The following is a 19,878-nucleotide window of genomic DNA, read 5'->3' on the forward strand; positions in this document are numbered from 1 at the left end:
CTCTAATGCCTGTATAAACACAAGCATTCCTTTCCAATGAAGAGTCACTGGTGGAAACTGGAGTTTCTAGAGAAGTATAAAGTATACAAATAAAATAATCTTTTGTTTGTTTTTTGTTTGAATTGAGATGTTTGTCTGAATTGAATTGTGATATTCAACATTATCCTTTGAAGACTTGTATCACTCATCCATATTCATATGTTTCCAGAACCATCTGTTTACCTTGGTGCAGAATTGCCCCAGGCGCCATGCTTGTCCATCAGAATGTTGATGATTTTCTGTATCAACTGGGTTGCTGTCACATGATCTCGATACTTAGCTGCTCTTATCAAATGATCACACATCTTTTCATCCTCACGTTTGTCTGCAGAATATTGGGCACACAATGACTAAAAGAGAAAGGGGAAAGAAAGAAAAAAACAAGCATTTTAAATTACTCTGTAATCAATTACATCAGTATGTTCAAATTGCTTTTGTGTTTTACACTTGAAGGGTAGATCCAACATGAACTTCTGCTAGTAGAAGAGCCAAATATAGTGAAAGCAGGAGGAGCGTCATCTCCGGTTTTGAAAGCAGCCCCCAATCCAAAATCCTCTTCTGAAATGCTGGGAAATCATTCGGATCTGCCTTCATACAGCTTCAACAGCTGTAAGGAACAAGGAAAGTAATAGAAGTTCCAGTGGGATGGAATTACAGTGAGAGTACCATGTTGGATTTGGGCCTAAATCTCTGGAATAAAATATCGAATACAAAGCACCCTGAGATACAATCTTTTTCTCTCTCATTCTCTTGAATTGGGTAGTATGTGTGTTCAGTATTCACTAAAGAAATATAATTTTAATGTATTCATAGTTATAATAGGAGCCCCTGGTGGCGCAATGGATTAAACCCTTGTGCCGGCAGGATTGAAGACAGACGGGTCAGAGGTTTGAATCTGAGGGGAGCACAGATGAGCTCCCTTGTCAGCTCCAGCCCCCCATGCAGAGACATGAGGGAAGCCTCTCACAAGGACGGTAAAAGATCAAAACATCCGGGTGCCCCCTGGGCAATGTCCTTGCAGACAGCCAATTCTATCACACCAGAAGCGACTTGCAGTTTCTCAAGTCACTCCTGACACACTTCCAACATTTAATTAATCAATTCTAAGCATGGTTCCTTGATGATAAGTCCACTATGTTTAATAGACCTTACACACATAGAAATGTGTACAGAGTTGCAGATATCAATTGATATACCTCGATTATCACAACGAGAATTGAACGAGGACAAATTTCAATAACACATTTCACACAAAATTGAATAACATGAAACTGTGCCTTAAGAAATACAATACTGACATGTAGCGGTTTTCTAAAAACTACACCCCTTAGGTGTAAATGATTCCTTTAGAAAAGATTACATAACATTTAAATCACATTTGCCTAAGAAGATCATTTCACCCAGACGACAACACTGTAAAATGTTTAAAATATAACTTATCAAAACAAAATGTAACAAAAATAGTTTGTCAACATTTCTTGACAAAACATAGTCAACACATATATAGAATTTCCCACCCTAGTCTTCAAGTTAAAACGTCATTCCAAAGTCCGCCATGAAAATTGGTAGATTTTGAAGAGTTTGAGAACCAGTGAGATGGGAAAAGTACATTCCCCCAAATGTAATAATACTGCAACTCCGAGTAATTTTAACCATTAAAGCAACTGACAAGGAGTGTTGGGAACTGCACGCAACATATGGTGGGTCACACTTTAATTATTGTGTAGACTAAGCTTGGGATGATTCCAAGTTCCAATTTTAATAACTTTGGAACAACCAACTATTTCAGCATATAAATGTGCATAACCAGCTAATTTTGGGGGGTAGATAAGACACTTGTATAAAGTTCAACTCATTAGTAAACTACAAATTTTCTTGAAGGCAATTGTGCAATCAAATTGGACTTCGGTTCTTTTCCTATAGTATTTTAAAGCTGTATCTTTTCGGGAATTCCTATAACCCACTATTCAGAAATATAAGTTTTGTTCTGTAATGAAGATATGGGGCCACTCAAAACCCGCATGGGAGGAAATTCCACAACCAAGGAGCAGCTCTCAAGAAGCCTCTCTCCTATGTCTTCACCAAAATACTTTCTTTCAGTGCTTCATAAACTATATGATGTCAGGACTAGCAAACACAATGGAAAATACTGTTATTAATGAAGAGTACAAGCTCAGGTTGAAGGTAGCAAGATGAACTCTTCATCCTTTCTAAAGTATCATTGGCTTAGGGACATATAAGAAAGAGCAGAAATTTAAGCTTCCTGAACTACTTCTTAATCCTCTTCTGCCAAAAAGGTGTTCAGATTTTCTATTACATCTTTAACAAAAAAATTGAATGACATTCTTCAACCTAGTCTTACAATACATATTATGCTGTCCATTCATAACATGTAACCAAAATAAAAACAAATTTGACTTACAACATTTGCTTTACTACCATTTTTCTTAACTATTGTGAGATTGGTAAATTTGTATGTCATCTGCATAAAGTGACAGATTGTCAGAGGTTATGGAGATATTTGTTATAGCAATACAATTGGTCTCAAAATACCAGAATTCCCATATTAAATATGGTGTAAGAGGAAGATTCAAAATACATTTAAACAAAGAACAGAATATATACAATGAAAGAGGGAGAGAGAAAAGGGCCATTTTGTCTAGTAACAGATCTTTGCAAGAGACAAATGAGTTCCCTAGCCTATTAGAGAAGGGAATTAAATGTAGAACTGAAAATAGAAAAAAAAATCTCAAAATTATGCCATATATACAAAAAGATTTCTTCCATTACTTCAATAATTGTATAATATTGAATATGAATACTTTATTTTTATATAATGCTAAGAATCATTTTTAAAAAGAAAATAAATCCAAGCTTGCAATTACCACAATATTTAATTCATTTCTCTTAAGGCTGTCATTAGACAAAAAAAAATCCATGGGGAAACAAAAACATGTCACCTGACAAAACCAAATTCACACCAGCGAATTACACATTTTAGCAAATAGAACAAGTTCTTGTGTTGTTCTATAAGATCTTTTGCACTTGACCTTTAACCTCCAGTTTAAAGTCTGGACTAAAAAACGCCACCCAGGGAAATCTTCCAAAGCTCCTGAATAAGACTTAGAAAAATGAAAGCTTAAAACCTCAATAGCAAACAAAAGTCAACCAATGACAATGCCTGACAGCCACCTTCAATTCTGAAGTGATGCTTCTGTCATCCAACGACTCAAAGTATTGATTTCTTTCGGCATGAAAAAACCTAAGCCAATGAAATAGATATAGCAGCCTGCCCCTTCCCCCTCCTCCGATAATAGCCATCAAGGTTAAAACAGGCAGAACACTTATCAAGGTATCTTTTCTATTTCTTCTTGTTTTAATGGACTGGATGCAATGTATTGGCTTTTCATCTCCTGCACCCTCCACCAGCTTCATCATTTATCCAGGCTTTACAGGATCTGGAGATTTAGAATCTGCATACAAATTAACTGTTTTTAAAGCTATTTATTACAAAAATGTGGTTTCATTATGCTGCCCTTTCTAGAAGATCCTGGATATTGTTGGCATGATAAAAGTAGTTACCCTCAAAAGGTGCTTTTGAAAACAAAATATTAGAAAGGCTAGAATCATAGGTCAACTTAAGTAAACTCCCCACGGGAGTAATCATATATAAAATATAGATTTTTATACAATATGTACAAGGTATTTACAAAGTTTCTTATCTGTAATAAGAAAGAAAAAACATATTGATAATTTCTTAGTATTTTTTATTCAAATGGTTGAAGATCTAACTGCTAAAATGTCACATATAACGTATAACAGAGGTAGGTACTTGGGCCACCCTGAGGTTTGCATGTATTCAGAAGACTTCTGCCCCACCAAGGCAATATAACAAAAATTAAAACGGCATAATATGTTGACTAGCAGACTCGGGGGAAAAATTAACAACTATGTGGGAGATGGAATGGAATCAAGTAATTGGAAAGAGCAGAAGGACGGTGGAATAATATTAATATAATAACATTACATTTATTTTATACCCCACCACCATCTCCCCAAAGGGACTCGGGGCAGCTTACAAGGGTACAAGCCCAAAAAATACAGATTAAAACACACACAATAAAATAAAATGAAACAAAATAAAATTAACAACAACATCAGAAAACATTACAATCACAGAATACATTTTAAAAACAGTATAATGGCAGAAAGATTAAGTGGACAACAAATAACAACAATTCAAAAGACTAAAATATAGGGCATTTAAAAAAGATGAACCCAATTTGAAATTGCTGTAAACCACGAACCCCACACAAATGAAACTCTGACCACTTGAAAGTGTGGGACATAGAGTTTCAAATTATTACTGGGAGTCAGCTGCATTAAGATCACTTCTGACCAAAAGGCCATGAATTCGAAGCCAGCCCGGGTCAAAGTGAGCTTCCGACCAATTTTGTGTAGCTTGCTGTCAACCTTTGCAGCCTGAAAGACAATCTGTCAAGTAGGAAATTTAGGTGCCGCTTGTGTGGGGAGGCAAATTTAACTAATTTACGAGGCCATAAAAATCTCCAGCAAGCATGCAAAGAATGAGGAAGTACATCAGTGTCACAAATGGTTGGTGAAGGGACAACTCCCCTGGTGGCCAGAATACCCTCAAGAAAATCTGGATGGCATTGAATGTTTGCCATGTATATATACATTGTAATCTGCCCTGAGTCCCCTGCAGGGTGAGAAGGGCAGAATATAAATACTGTAAATAAATAACTGTCGGCATTGAATGTTTACTATTGTGTATTTTGTTGTGAGCTGCCCTGAGTCCCTTCAGGGAGATAGGACGGGTTATAAATAAAATTTCATTTCATTTCAATAACGTTTCTACTTTCTATTATATATATTGTTCAATGAGGTATTCTGCCAACCTAGCAGTTTGAAAACATGCAAATGTGAATAGATCATTAGGTACTGCTCAGGCAGGAAGGTTACGGCACTCCATGCAGTCATGCCAGCCACATGACCTTGGAGGTGTCTATGGACAATGCCGGCTCTTCGGCTTAGAAATGGAGATAAACACCACACCCCAGAGTCAGACATGACTGGACTTAATGTCAGGGGAAAACCTTTACCTTTACCTACAATGAAGTACATGCTATATAAAATGAATGGTAATAATAAAAATGAAACTACCATATTCCTTTATGTGATTTTTTTTTGTTTTTGCTGAGAATACACTAATTGTGGCCATCTTAGGCTCTTCCAAGCTGTTTTTGCCCTGTTCATTTTATTGTTTTCTTGGTGGGTGAGGTGCCAGGGGCACCCAAAAATAGTGCCTCTCCCTATTTTAAAGATGAATAGAAGTGACAAAAATATATGAATTCTAATCTGTCAAAAGGATGCCTGTGATGGATCACTGGCTCTCCAGAGCTTGAAGAACCAAAAATTATGGGATGCAGCCTTCCTTCTCGGTTTCTTAACGAATCTACCCTGATTTAAACAGAGAAGCTGGATCTTCTTATTCTACTGCCACTTTAATCCTTATTTATAAGCCCTATGGTGCTGCAACCTAGCCTAAGAAAAATGCTATGTTCTCATGGGTTCACCTCAAGTCATCAAGATAATTTTACCACATCAAAACTGATTATTTGAATAGCACTGAAAGGACTAGATTTATAAACATTCTAGTGTCTTTTTTGTACAGACACAACTAAAACACACGTGGAAAGAAGGCTAACAGGAGCACATTCAAAGATAAAGCCAACCGAACTTTCAAAATTGCATACCTTTTTTTTTAAAGAAATATGAAAAATACTGTCCTAAGATGAAAAAAGATTTTGCATAAATCATGGCTGTGTAGCAATAACATTGGAAAACCATGATTGCTATCACTAGTGGCCAGATCTATTAATATTGAATTTGTGTTCAAGTACATAGAGGGTATCTGGTAAAAGAAAACTGTATTAGTTACAAAATTAAATTGTAAATGTGTTTACAATAATTAAATTATAAGTAATCTTATTAACTGCTTCTCCCTTGCAAGTACATAATGCTTTCATCAAATCAGTCAAGGCAGAACTATGAAAGAAATATATATTTTACAGCACTATTCTTTCTTGTTCCATGATTTTCTGTTTCCATCTACAGTCGTGATCATGTTTATTCATAGCTCAGAATCTGGAAAGAAAATGTATAATGACCAAAGACTAATCCAGATAAAGGGAAAGTCATATTACAAAGATAATACTTCTGAGTAGGAAGTAGCATGCTACTCACAGTTAGAAAGGCATACATTTTCTAAAAGCACAAATAACTGAAGTTTTCCTGTGTGTGCTTATCATATGCAGATATGGGCAAAATGCCTATGTAATCAATCAGGTCATGCAAGAATTACTCCTGAGTTGAATACTATTAACTGATACTGTTTTCTGTGTGGGAATTTAAAAAAGGAGAAGGCAATCTGGGCATAAGCTATTAAAGTTATTCCAATTTAGAGATAAAGAGGAAAAGCAAGGGTAAAGTTGATATATTTTTAAAACAAAACAGACTTCCACTGACTATGCTATAGTTGATCCCTCACAAATGGCAGTACCAGAGACTACAGAAACTGATCTGAGGCCAAGATAAGCTACCTAAGTCTCAGACTGTTCCTTGTAGTACATGCTTTACCATGCTCTTCTCCTTTTTATCTGCTAATGACCTGATTTAGACATCTAAGTAAAAGTAAATCACCGCTTTAACTTTTATCTTGATTACCTGGATCTGTATGTCAGAACACATGGTGTTCTGGTATAGTCTATTTTTAGAAAATAAATTAAAAGATCTTCATTTTGATAGCAATTAGGAAAATCAATCTGATTCAGGGTTTCTTATATATAGCAAACATTTCATTGCACAGAATTGTGCCTCATGCAGAGGGGATTTAGTTAGCTGAACAAGAATCAGTTTATTATTTATTTTATTGACAGCATTTACAGGGGGGGGGGAGGAGTATTTAGTCAGATACCAATTGTACAAGTTCTCCCATTTAAAAAGATGAGAGAAGCCTGTAATTGACATCATAGGTAGACTTCAACTATGAGAGACAACATGAGAAAACACATCCAGAAAATCGCATTGTCTGATTTTTATCAAATTTATTTGCAAATTATGGTGGAAAATAAGTATTTGGTCACCTACAAACAAGCAAGATTTCTGGGTCTCACAGACAGGATCCTCTGTCCTCCACTCAATGCCTGTAATAATGGCACCTATTGGAACTTGTTACTAGTATAAAAGACACCTGTCCACAACCTCAAGCAGTCACGCTCCAAACTCCACTATGGTGAAGGCCAAAGAACTGTCGAAGGACACCAGAAACAAAATTGTCACCCTGCACCAGACTGGGAAGACCGAATCTGCAATAGCAAGCAGCTCGATGTGAAGAAATCAACTGTGGGAGCAATAATTAGAAAATGGAAGAGATACAAGACCACTGATTATCTTCCTCGATCTGGGGCTCCACGCAAGATCTCACCCCATGGGGTCAAAATGATCACAAGAACGGTGAGCAAAAATCCCCAGAACCACATGGGGGAACCTAGTGAATGGCCTGCAGAGAGCTGGGACCAATGTAACAAAGGCTATCATCAGTAATGCACTATGCCACCAGGGACTCAGATCCTGCAGTGCGAGACGTGTCCGCCTGCTTAAGCCAGTACATGTCCGGGGCCGACTGAAGTTTTCTAGAGAGCATTTGGATGATCCAGAAGAGTATTGGGAGAATGTCATACAGTCAAATGAAACCAAAGTAAAACTGTTTGGCAGAAACACAACTCATCATATTTGGAGGAGAACGAATGCTGAGTTGCATCCAAGAACACCATACCTATTGTCAAGCATGGGGGTGGCAACATCATGCTCTGGGGCTGTTTCTCTGCAAAGGGACCAGGGCGACTAATCCATATACATGAAAGAATGAATTTTGAGTGCAAACCTCCATCCATCAACAAGGGCACTGAAGATGAAACCCTACAGAAAACCTTTGGAGGGAGTTGAAAGTCCGTGTTGCCCAGCAACAGCCCCAAAACATCACTGCTCTTAAGGAGATCTGCATGGAGGAATGGGCCAACATACTAGCAACAATGTGTGCCAACCTTGTGAGGACATACAGAAAAGGTTATATATATAAAGGATATATAACAAAGTATTGAGATGAACTTTTGTTATGGACCAAATACTTATTTTCCACCATAATTTGCAAATAAATTAGTTAAAGATCAGACAATGTTATTTTCTGGATGTATTTTCTCATGTTTCTTCTCATAATTCAGGCCTACCTATGATGTCAATTACAGGCCTCTCTCATCTTTTAAAGTGGGAGAACTTGTACAATTGGTATGTGACTAAATACTCCCCCTCCCCCGTATATATCTCTTTCCTCACCCCTGGGGGAACTCAAAGTGGTTTACAAAAAATAATGGCAAAATTCAATGCCATACATACATAAACCAAATCACAAATCAAACAGCACGTGACTAAGCATAAAGTATTATTTATTATTTATCTATTTGCAGCATTTGTGTGTGGCCCTTCTCAACCCCAAAGGGGATTCAGTGCAGTTCACAGTGTTGGCAACAATTCAATGATAAGAAACAGTATAAAACATCAAAAATGACCCTCCCCTGATAAAACATTAGACATTAATAAACATATCACATAAAATAGCATCACATATCACACAGAGACATAGCAGTTGTCTGTAAACAGTCCTGGGTCACTGCACTTTAAACTTTTACTTTAACTTTAAGTATTCCTATGATGGGCCAAATGCTTGGTTTCACAGCCAGGACTTTGGCTGTCTCCTAAAGGTCAGAAGGGAGGGGGCCGACCTGATCTCACTCGGGAGTTCCACAGCCATGGGGCCACCACTGAGAAGGCCCAGTCCCTTGTTCCCACCAGCCACACCTCTGAGGCCGGTGGGGCCAAGAGCAAGACCTCCCCAGAAGGTCTTAATTTGCGAACTGTTTCATAGAGGGAGATATGTTCAGACAGGTATGTTGGACCATAGCCGTTTAAGGATTTATAGGCTAAAGCCAGCACTTTTAATCGTACTCAGTAGCTTTTAGGCAGCCAATGGAGTTGCCACAGCAAGGGGGTTGTATGCTCCCTATGCGATGCCCCAGTTAACAACATGGCTGCAGTGCATTGGACTATTTGCAGCTTCTGAACAGTCTTCAAAGGCAACCCCACATAGAGTGTGTTGCAGTAGTCTAAACGGGATGTAACAAGAGCGTGGACTACTGTGGCCAAGTCAGATTTCCCAAGGTATGGGTGCAGTTGGCACACAAGTCTTAGTTGTGTGAATGCTCCCCTGGTCACAGCTGAAACCTGGGGTTCCAGGCTCAGTGATGAGTCCAGGAAGACTCCCAAACTGTGATACAATACAATAGGACACATGCACCATAAGATAATAGGACATTTAAACATGAAGTATAAGAATTAAAAACACCTAATAAAACATTAAAATCACATGATCAAAATGTGTAGACCAGGCCATTCCAGTAGAACATATTCCATATTTACTTCTTGTACTGCTTTAGTTTACTAGTCAGAAGCTTGGTTCCATAACCATGTCTTTGTTCTCTTTCTAAAGACGAGGAGGGAGGGTGCAGATCTAACCACTGCTGAACTAGGAAGATTCACTGCTTAACTAGGAAGTACAGGCTGAACATTCCTTTTCAGGAATTCCCAAATCCAAAATATTCCAAAATTCTCCATATGTGTGACTGAGATAGCTATACCAATGTGTTCAGTGTACACCAGTTTGGTTTCATGCACAAGATTATTAAAAATATTGTAAAAGCTTACGATGCTATAAGGTCTATATAAAACATAAACGAATGTCATGTTTTGACTTGGCGTCCATCTCCAAAATATCTTATTGTGTACATATATGTAAATTATGGGTATTAATGGTGCTCCATACAGTTATGTTGGCCACATGATCTTGGAGGTGTCCACCAACAATACTGGCTCTTCGGCTTAGAAATGGAGATGAGCACCACCGGGAAACCTTTACCTTTATGGGTATTGCAAAATGCAAAATAGTTTTGGTTTTAATCATTTTGGACAAGGGATATTCAACCTGAACTGGTCTAGGGGCTTATCTAGAAGAGTAAGGAAAGGAATATAACAAAATGGTAATATTTCACGATTTCCTAACCACCAAAAAAAGAGTATTTAAAAAATAAAAGAATAGGTGATCTATCACATAAAACAAATTTGGCCTGAAATACAATGCAACATTAAGAAGCAATCACATGCTTTATTCCTGATGAAGGCCTGGAAAAGAGAGTTCACTTTATTCTGGAGACGCGTATCAAAGTAGATCTCACCAAACAACAGAGGCGCATCATCTAAGGATCTTTTTCACATTAAGAATCCTATTAGAAGGAAAACACTAAAAGGTAATTGAATTTCCCTCAGTTATCTTCATCTCTGTCAGCTCCTGCTACAATAACTTACTCTCCAGAGCACAGATAACTCAATTCTGTCCAGCAAGCATATGTTATGAATCTCCAAAGCAAACTTGTCTAAATCATTCTGGTCTTCTATCAAGGTTGGCTGTGGATATGAACTCTGACAGAAAGCAAACAAATTTATTTTTATCTTTTCAATAATTCACTTTTTCATGGCTTGATAGAAGAATCTAAAGACATTTATGTTTCTAGTAATTTTGGCATTATAAATACTGACTGAACACTGACTGGAATTAAAGCCTGTTTAGCCTGCCATGCTGTTACTTACACTTTTAAGTGGAAAGGTAATTTGATGTGCGCTGCAAAGATTTCTATCAGGTAAGCCATGCTGATTTTCAGTTATATTTACATAATTAGTCAGATTGGTAGATTTACCTCACCTTTAATCCAAAATAACCTTATGAATTCATTTCCACCCAAGAAAGCTTGAACCCAACCATATTATGTTTCAATATGTAGGTCAAAAATACATAGTAAAACCATTGGTTGTTCAATTATGATTTTATACTCGTATTCTATACCAAGCAGAAACTGAAATAATTTTAAACGATATTGTCTTGAGAAAAACTACAGGATAAATAAAGTCAGTACCTTTGAGAACCAAATAGTGAGAATTGAATTGTTGTGAATTGTAAACAGGGATGTAACTAAGGGTAAAATGAGCAAAGGAGCAGATATAGGACCTCATCACACGGCTCCATTGTCGTGATTCACTAGCCTTCATTGGTGAATCATGGTGGTGGCAGCAGGGCAGCATAGCCCTAGCTGCCAGCTGATGATTCCCCATCCTACATGGGGAAGTGTCACCGTTTCACCAAAGCCCCATTGCTCCTTATGGAACACAGAGTGGCTAGAATGTTGGCAGTGGCAGCGTCTCACTACGCTGTTGGCCCAGTTAGCGTATGGAGCACCATCGGAAGTCACTCTACGCCATTTGATGGATGCCATGGGGTTCCACGGGTGAACCAGGACAGAAGCGTCCTAGGATGCTTGGATTGTCTAGTATGCTAAGGCTGATAGAGTAGCTTATACAATTCACAATACTCCTTCACAGTGCAACATCTGACTGAAATGACATTCACATCTATCATAATAAAGTGCTCTTAAGAATAAAGTTCTTACTACTACATTTGTTCTCTTCCTATCAACTACATTATATGGGGTTTTCACATACAATGGCAATGGCTGTTAATGTTTTCTGGGGAAAATCACAGATTTGTTGAATCACTCCTAGGCATATTTGAACCTACTGAACTTGACAATTTCCAACATCCTGTCCATGAGCAAAGCTTTGGACTATATCATACTTCCCTTGGCAAGGTTTTGCAGTGTAGCCTCTTTGCCCCAGAGATTCCCAAATGAGACAGATTATCTGAAACAATACTGAAATCTGTCTCATTCAGAAACTCCTGGAGCTGGGTGGCTCCAAACCTTCTGTAAGTCTCACTCTGGTATTCGTGACCAGGTCCCGGGAGAAACAGAGGTTGGTTGACTTCATTCTGTGAAAATGGGACACTCGGGAGCAATTGTGCCCACCATCTTGGCTACATCTCCATTCCAAAAGCCAACTAGAGACTGTTGAGACAGCAGGAAATGCCCCAAGGTCTGCCAGGGAACCATATAGGTGCATAAACTTTCTGGAGTGTATCATCTTAATTAGTCCCCCACCTCTGTCAAGTCTCTATAAATCTAAATTGCACCTAGCAGTGAATATACAAAAGCACTGTGATCTTCAGGAGAAGGTTTTGTCTCAGTCCCACCACTCTCAAAGACAGAGAGATCTTTCTACTTCCAGTCTGTGGAACCCTCCTTCCATTGGCAGTCAAAGATCTTTTCGTTCAGTCACACATTTGGCCATTAAGCAACTCTCTTGGACATTGTATTTTAATGGCAAGTGGGCCACTCTTTCATGATATGTTTTTAAATACCTCTATGCTGTTTTAATTTTGTGCTTGGTTTTAATATATTATATTATATAATGTACTGAGATTTTTTTGATGTATTCTTTTATATTCATTTTATAAATTGCATATGCAATGAGGTATATAAAAATGCCCTTAGAGGAGCCAGAAACAAATCACGATCTTCCTACTTTAACACTAGACTGGCTCGGTTTTGTCACAGAATGCCAGATTTCCCAATTCTTTTCTGGCCCAGCTGAAAAGTGATGCATCTCTCTTCTGACTATGTACAAATGGGTTTCTCCCTTTTTTTAAGTAGGGAAAGGTGATCATATTTTTTAGTCACAGATGGTAACTAACAATATTTTTAAATGATTACATACAAAGGACATCTATTTCTAACTATTTCTTTCTTTTTATAAAAGGCAGTGACACCATTGTGTTGGTTCAGAAGCATTGTAATCTCTGTGAATTTCCAGGAATGAAATAGTGACTGAGGTAAATTCACTTTTTCAAAGGAGATCAGTGAAATAAAAGCTCCTTTCCCACTCCCTGATCAAATAACTCAGTGCAAATTCTCCTTAACCAACTCCTCCCCCACACTCTTCCAGCATGTAATGAGTAGCAAAATCTCAAATGAAGATATAGCTCAACTCCCATTCATGCTTTCCAGAAAACAAAGCTATTTGGTCTGTTCTTGCTATTAGCAATTTAATTATCCATGTCCAATCTACATTCAAGCAAAACATCCGGGGACCCACAGGTTGAGAACCACTGGCTTAGACCATCCTGAGGGAACCTAAAATAAGTACCTTTCCTCACCCCTCTTCACTATGGCATGACTACTGGCTTTTTTTTTTTTGAATGCCTGGGTGGGGAAAAAGTGGTGGCACTGGCCAAGGATAGCTGGACCACTGAGGCAGTCATCTCTTGCTTTCCATCTCTATAGAATATTTATTTATTTATTTATTTATTTATTTGCTGCATTTGTTGACGCCGTTCTCAGCCCTAGGGCGACTCACGGCGGTGTACAACATATAAAAGACAATTTACAATAAAGCCATAACGAAAAAACCAACATATTACTAATACACAATCATCTAATTACACTAAAATAATCCGCTCCGTCTTATCGTAGAATCATAACCAATCTCGTAATCCATATTCCGTTCCAGTTGTCATTACCAGTTAATGTAGCACTCAGTTAAATGCCTTCTCAAATAGCCATGTCTTTAGGCTCTTACGGAAAGACATAAGGGAGGGCGCCTGTCTGATGTCAACAGGGAGGGTGTTCCACAGCCGGGGGCCACCACCGAGAAGGCCCTCTCTCTCGTCCCCGCCAGACGTGCCTGTGAAGCAGGCGGGATCGAGAGAAGGGCCTCCCCAGACGATCTCAAGGTCCTCGTGGGCTCATAGGCCGAGATGCGGTCCGAAAGGTATTTTGGGCCGGAACCGTTTAGGGCTTTGTAGGATAACACCAGCACCTTAAATTGGGCCCGGTAGCAGATCGGCAGCCAGTGGAGCTGGAAGAACAAGGGCGTTGTATGCTCCCTGCATCCTGCTCCTGTTAGTAACATGGCTGCCGCGCGCTGGACTAGCTGAAGCTTCCGGGCCGTCTTCAAGGGCCACGTAGAGAGCGTTGCAGTAGTCAAGGCGGGATGTGACCAGATCGTGTACCACCGTGGCCAAGTCAGACTTCCCAAGGTACGGGCGCAGCTGGCGCACGAGCCTAAGCTGTGCAAATGCTCCCCTGGTCACCGCTGAAACCTGGGGATCCAGGCTCAACGATGAATCCGGGATCACACCCAAGCTGCGAACCTGCGCCTTCAAGGGGAGTGCGACCCCATCCAGCACAGGCTGTAACCCTATACCCTGCTCGGCCTTGCGACTGACCAGGAGTACCTCTGTCTTGTCTGGATTTAATTTCAGTTTGTTCGCCCTCATCCAGACCATTACAGCAGCCAGGCACCGGTTCAGGACCTCGACAGCCTCCTTAGTAGCAGGTGGGAAGGAGTGACAGAGTTGGACATCATCTGCGTACAGATGACACCGCACCCCGAAACTCCGGATGATCTCACCCAGCGGCTTCATGTAGATATTAAACAGCATGTGGGACAATATAGAGCCCTGTGGAACCCCACAGGTCAAAGGCTGTGGTGTTGAACAGGAGTCCCCCAATAACACCTTCTGGGTACGGCCCTCCAGAAATGACTGGAGCCACTGCAGAGCAGTGCCCCCAAGACCCATTTCCGCAAGGCGCCCCAGAAGGATACCGTGGTCGACGGTATCGAAGGCCGCTGAGAGGTCCAGGAGCACCAACAGGGACACACTCCCCCTGTCTAGCTCCCGGCGCAGATCATCCACTAAGGCGACCAAGACCGTCTCGGTACCATGTCCCGGTCTGAAACCAGACTGTGCCGAATCTAGATAATCCGTGTCTCTCAAGAATATCTGGAGTTGTGAGGCCACCACGCTTTCCATGACTTTGCTCAAGAAGGGGAGATTGGAAACAGGCCGAAAGTTGTCAAATTTAGTGGGGTCTAGTGATGGTTTCTTCAACAGCGGTTTTATAATAGCTTGTTTTAAGCTCGCTGGAATCCTGCCTTCCCGAAGGGAGGCATTAACCACCACCGTTACCCACTCAGCCAATCCCCCTCTGGCCTCCTTCAGAAGCCAGGATGGGCAGGGGTCTAGGATGGACGTGGTGGGCCTCATTCCTCCAAGTATCTTGTCCACATCCTCGGGCTTCACAAACTGAAAAGAATCCATCAAAATAGGACAAGCAGGTGCTCGTGTCACATCCTCAGAGACTGCATTTAACATGGTGTCCAGCCCAGAACGGATCAAAGCGACTTTGTCTGCAAAGAACCGAGCAAATAACCCTCAACTTATCCACGGATCACATCAAAATCCATGATTTTGGCCCCCAAATCTGCCCTCAATTTACGCATGAGGTCAACTTATACCTGAATATGAACAATAAGCAAAACAAGACTAAAGATTATCAAAGGCATGAACCCAAAATTATGTTAATTACCCAATCCCATTAGCTGATAGCAATGTTGTATTCATTTGTTAAATTTCTGTCCAGTCTCTCCTCCAAGCATCTCAAGGCTCCTCTCCTCCCCATGTGTTAACCTCACAACAACCCAGAGATTGGCAAAATTACTTTTATAATTTGAACATATTCTCGGATAGTTCCATTCCTCAAAATTAACTTTTTTACTGTGGCATTTATATTATCAGGAAAAAAAATTAAAAACCATGAAATCAGTAAAATAAGCCTTAGATTTACATCTTAGAGGTCAGCATTTCAAGGAAGGAGAACTGCCCCACTGTCTTTTTAAAAAAATTATTTTATCATGGTTTAATACATTTGTTATACCATTGTTTGTTTTACAGCAGATACATATTATTCAATACAACCTACCATACTTTTGACATCTAGTGTTATTTTTCTGCTTATACATATTTTCTATCCCTCACCACTGTGCTCCCCTCCCCCCCTCCCAAGCCACGGCTTTTACATATCATCTGTCCAAAATTTCAATTCTTCTTGTGGAGGTAACTTTTCTTCTTTATTGTATAATCCCTTTACAATAAATTTTCTCCATACATCATCAAAGTCACTTTGTTTCCATATACCTGTCAGCTTATCATTTATTACCAATTTCCATACTTCCTTATACCACTCATCTATTTGTATATTTATTTCTCTTTTCCAGGTACTTGCTATAAGCAGTCTTGCTAATGTTAATAAATCTGTTATCACATCTTTATCCTCTTTTTTCAATTGTTTTTTATTATATAATTATAATATAGCTATACTAGGACTTCTTTCTATTTTAATGTTTATTATATCTTCTATTTCTCTAAATACTTTCCCCCCAAAATTATTTACATATTTATATTGCCACCACATATGTATATATATTCCTGCATTTTTTTGAATAGTTTTTATTTATATTTGCTATTCTTACTGGTGTTAGGTACCATTTCCATATTAACTTATAATAATTCTCTTTAACTCGTATTGATAAATTTTTAGACGTCTTTGTCTCCATAATTGTTGCCACTCTGTTTCATTTATTTTTATCCCTAAATCTTCTTCCCAGACCTCCTTGAGGATGTTATTTTTTGTTTTTTTTCCTTTCTTTATTTCAATTATTAGCTTATATGTTTTACTAGTTATTCCTTTCAAATTTTCATGCTCCTATACAACCCTTCCATTTTGTATTATTTGTTCAAATTGGTTAAGCTTACTTCCGTTTTTATTCTCCCCCCCCCCCATTTTTAAACCATTGTTATAATTGTATACAATGGAACCATGTCAATTTTATTTCTCTAAATTCTTCCATAATCTTTTCCTTCTTCATTACAGCCTTTATTCAATCCCCTATTTTGTCTAAAAAAATTCCCTTAACTTTTTATCCTATGCTCCAATTCTGTGGAACTCATTGCCTCCATACATTAGAGCAATGTCGGAGTTGCAACCTTTTGTAAAGGCATTCAAGACTTGGCTGTTTGGTTGTGCATTTAAGTAATCAGATCTAATTTGCTAAATACTCACTGTTGAATGTTTTTATGTTGAATGTTTTTATATTGTGAAATGCTATTTTAGATTGTAAGTCACTCGGAGCACCTTGGTGGAGAGCGACTAATTAAGAAATAAAGTGAAGTGAAGAAGTGAAGTGTAATGTTTCTTTTGCTGTCTGTGCCCTTGTTCAGAAGATTTCACCACACTTTATTCCCCTGTGATAACTGGATTTTGAAAAAAAATGTCTTGGAGTGGAAACAAATATTTTAAATAAAGCTTCAGATTTTGGGGTTTTGTTTGTTTGTTTGTTTGTTTTTTGTCGTGTCAGGAGCAACTTGAGAAACTGCAAGTCACTTCTGGTGTGAGAGAATTGGTCGTCTGCAAGGACGTTGCACAGGGGATGCCCGGATATTTTTATGTTTTTACCATCCTTGTGGGAGGCTTCTCTCATGTCCCCGCATGAGGAGCTGGAGCTGTTAGAGGAAGCTCATCCGCGCTCTCCCTGGATTCGAACCTGCGACCGGTCTTCAGTCCTGCTGGCACAGGGGTTTAACCCACTGCGCCACTGGGGGCTCCATATAAAGCTTTAGTGGAGAGCCCTTTTCCCCATGAGAACTCTTTCAGGAGTGAATTTCCCTTCCTAGGGGTAGATTTCTCTCACTTCCTGTTGTCTCGCTCCCATTCTTAAATATGAGTAATTTGTAAGTCGGATTTTTGCAACTCCAGGACTGCCTGCATTTATTTATTTTTGTTGTACTTTTGACACTTAACTACTTAGCTACTTGGAATATCTATGGTTGGAAAGTAAGACAGTGACAAGGCCAAAACAGTTCTGAAATTTAGAGATGGAAATTTTCCTACTTATTACTGTGGGAAGGAAACATTTAAAGTAATATGTTAACAACAATTTACACCATTAATACTCAAATATCACTTTCCATTCAGCATATAAGAATGGAGTCATATTCTGAATACAATGTCTCACAGTGGCCCTACTTGATTGTGCTCATAATTAGTATACAAATTACAGGTTCATTCTCTTTCTAAAGCATCAGTGCATAAACCACTCTGAATCTGAAGCATTCAGGCATGTGTTTCCTACTTCTGTATGAGGATTTTCAGTCTTTTTTCATTTGTCAGCCAATTCCTGAACTTCTGGAACTGAGTAGTCAAAATGCCTCTAAAGTGCATTCAATCAGCCAAAATCATGGCCTTTGCTCACGGTCTCATATTTTTGTACTACATTACTCATCCTGCAGAACTGGTTAAGGATTGTTCGGGATAGTCCTCATAAAAGTACTGTTTTCTCTGTATTTTTCATTTATATTACTTTGCCTTAAAAAAAAAGCTCAATAGAGACTGAAGATGATGTGAGATTGAGAAGAGGGAGAACTCACATGTATGCATGCATGCATCACACAAAAATGTGTTCCAAGAGAATTCAATATCTGAGATATAAATAGATAGGGGGGGAAATCCTGCCGTTAAGTTGAAATAAAAATAAGAATATAAAAAGGTAGATTTTTTTTTCCATAAGAAAACATGAAAAAAAACTTAGAAACTCCAGAAAGCTGCCTTTTGAGTAAAGCAAAATCACATTTGCATTGATATTCATATTCATATTCAACATAAGCCATAAAACAAAACATGCACACTTTATTGCTAAACTACAGCCTATAAATCGGCACAGGGTGAAAATTAAGGCTACAAAGAAGTCCAAGTTATACGCATGAAGAAACATACCCAAAAGGAAAGGGCAACAAATTTTACAGCAGCTGGAAATGTGAGATTTAATTATTGGAGGGAAATCATGCAGAGAAGTTAGCTGCCTAATATGATTTACAACAAAGAAGAAAAGTCAGATGAATATCTCAATTAAATCGACAAACTGTCAATAATCAAAACATGGACTGTTGCAATTTGTGAGAAATGCATGATTTATTAACACAGTAGAAAGAAAGAAAGAAAGAAAGAAAGAAAGAAAGAAAGAAAGAAAGAAAGGGAGGGAGAGAGGGAGGGAGGGAGGGAGGATGAACAGCCTAATATTCATTAAATAGAACTCAATATCCAAATGTTGTGTGGGGGATTTGTTAAAAATATCAACTGTTAATATAATTGTGGGCCTAATTAGTGATTAATAAAGGAGTATTATATCTATATCCTTTTAAATACTGCATTTATTATTGCAAGATTATTTGGTATCTATACATATTCTGCAATGTTGGAAGCATTATATTTCAGAAAAAGGAATCAACAAGCTTACTTTATAAATGTTGGTTGAAAAGCACTAAACATGAATGAAATTAAAATTGCCCTATGCAAATTAGGTGATGGGAAAACTTATTTATTATTTATTTACTTCATTTCTACCCCACCTTTCTCTACCCTAGAGGGGATTCAAGGCGGCTTATAAATCTGATAGAATTCAATGCCACATAGGTAAACAAACACTTCTCATCAAAAGATAAGCAATCTAAACATATAACCCATTAAAACACATATCAATCAATTAAACATATTAAAACCATATAAAAATGCCCCATTTTCAATGTCCAAAGCCGCTTTTGACCTAAAACTACATTATGTCCAAAAAAATTCGATTGTTTGGTTATGCTAGACATTACTACTACCATTTTCAAAGGAACTGCCTACTTCAACAAAATGTTGGCAAAATAACCCAGATAATGCTTCCTCGTGGCACATGATTTGGGCTAGTTCAGTGGTTATGTGGATTAACTAGGGAGATGATCACACATGTTTTTAAGCCATGTTGGAGGCTCCCTAGACATGAATAAAAACACCATGGCATGGGACCAACCTAATTTAGTCCCAAATCAAGCTACATGTCATGTCAACGTTGTACTGAAGAAAAACAGTTATCTGCTATCTT

At 38.5% G+C, this 19,878-nt stretch overlaps 1 protein-coding gene across 8 annotated transcripts in view; it reads right to left on the reverse strand.

Moving 5' to 3' along the window:
• LRBA (LPS responsive beige-like anchor protein) overlaps positions 1–19,878 on the reverse strand; it is a 420,612-nt gene that overhangs the window by 245,832 nt on the left and 154,902 nt on the right. For all 8 annotated transcript variants that reach the window (XM_060778857.2, XM_060778855.2, XM_060778851.2 and 5 more), the window contains one exon: positions 223–389. In XM_060778857.2, the coding sequence (XP_060634840.2) occupies positions 223–389 (167 nt within the window). The remainder of the gene's footprint in view (positions 1–222; positions 390–19,878) is intronic.

This window comes from Anolis sagrei, chromosome 5, assembly GCF_037176765.1.
Source record: "Anolis sagrei isolate rAnoSag1 chromosome 5, rAnoSag1.mat, whole genome shotgun sequence".
NCBI lineage: Eukaryota > Metazoa > Chordata > Lepidosauria > Squamata > Dactyloidae > Anolis > Anolis sagrei.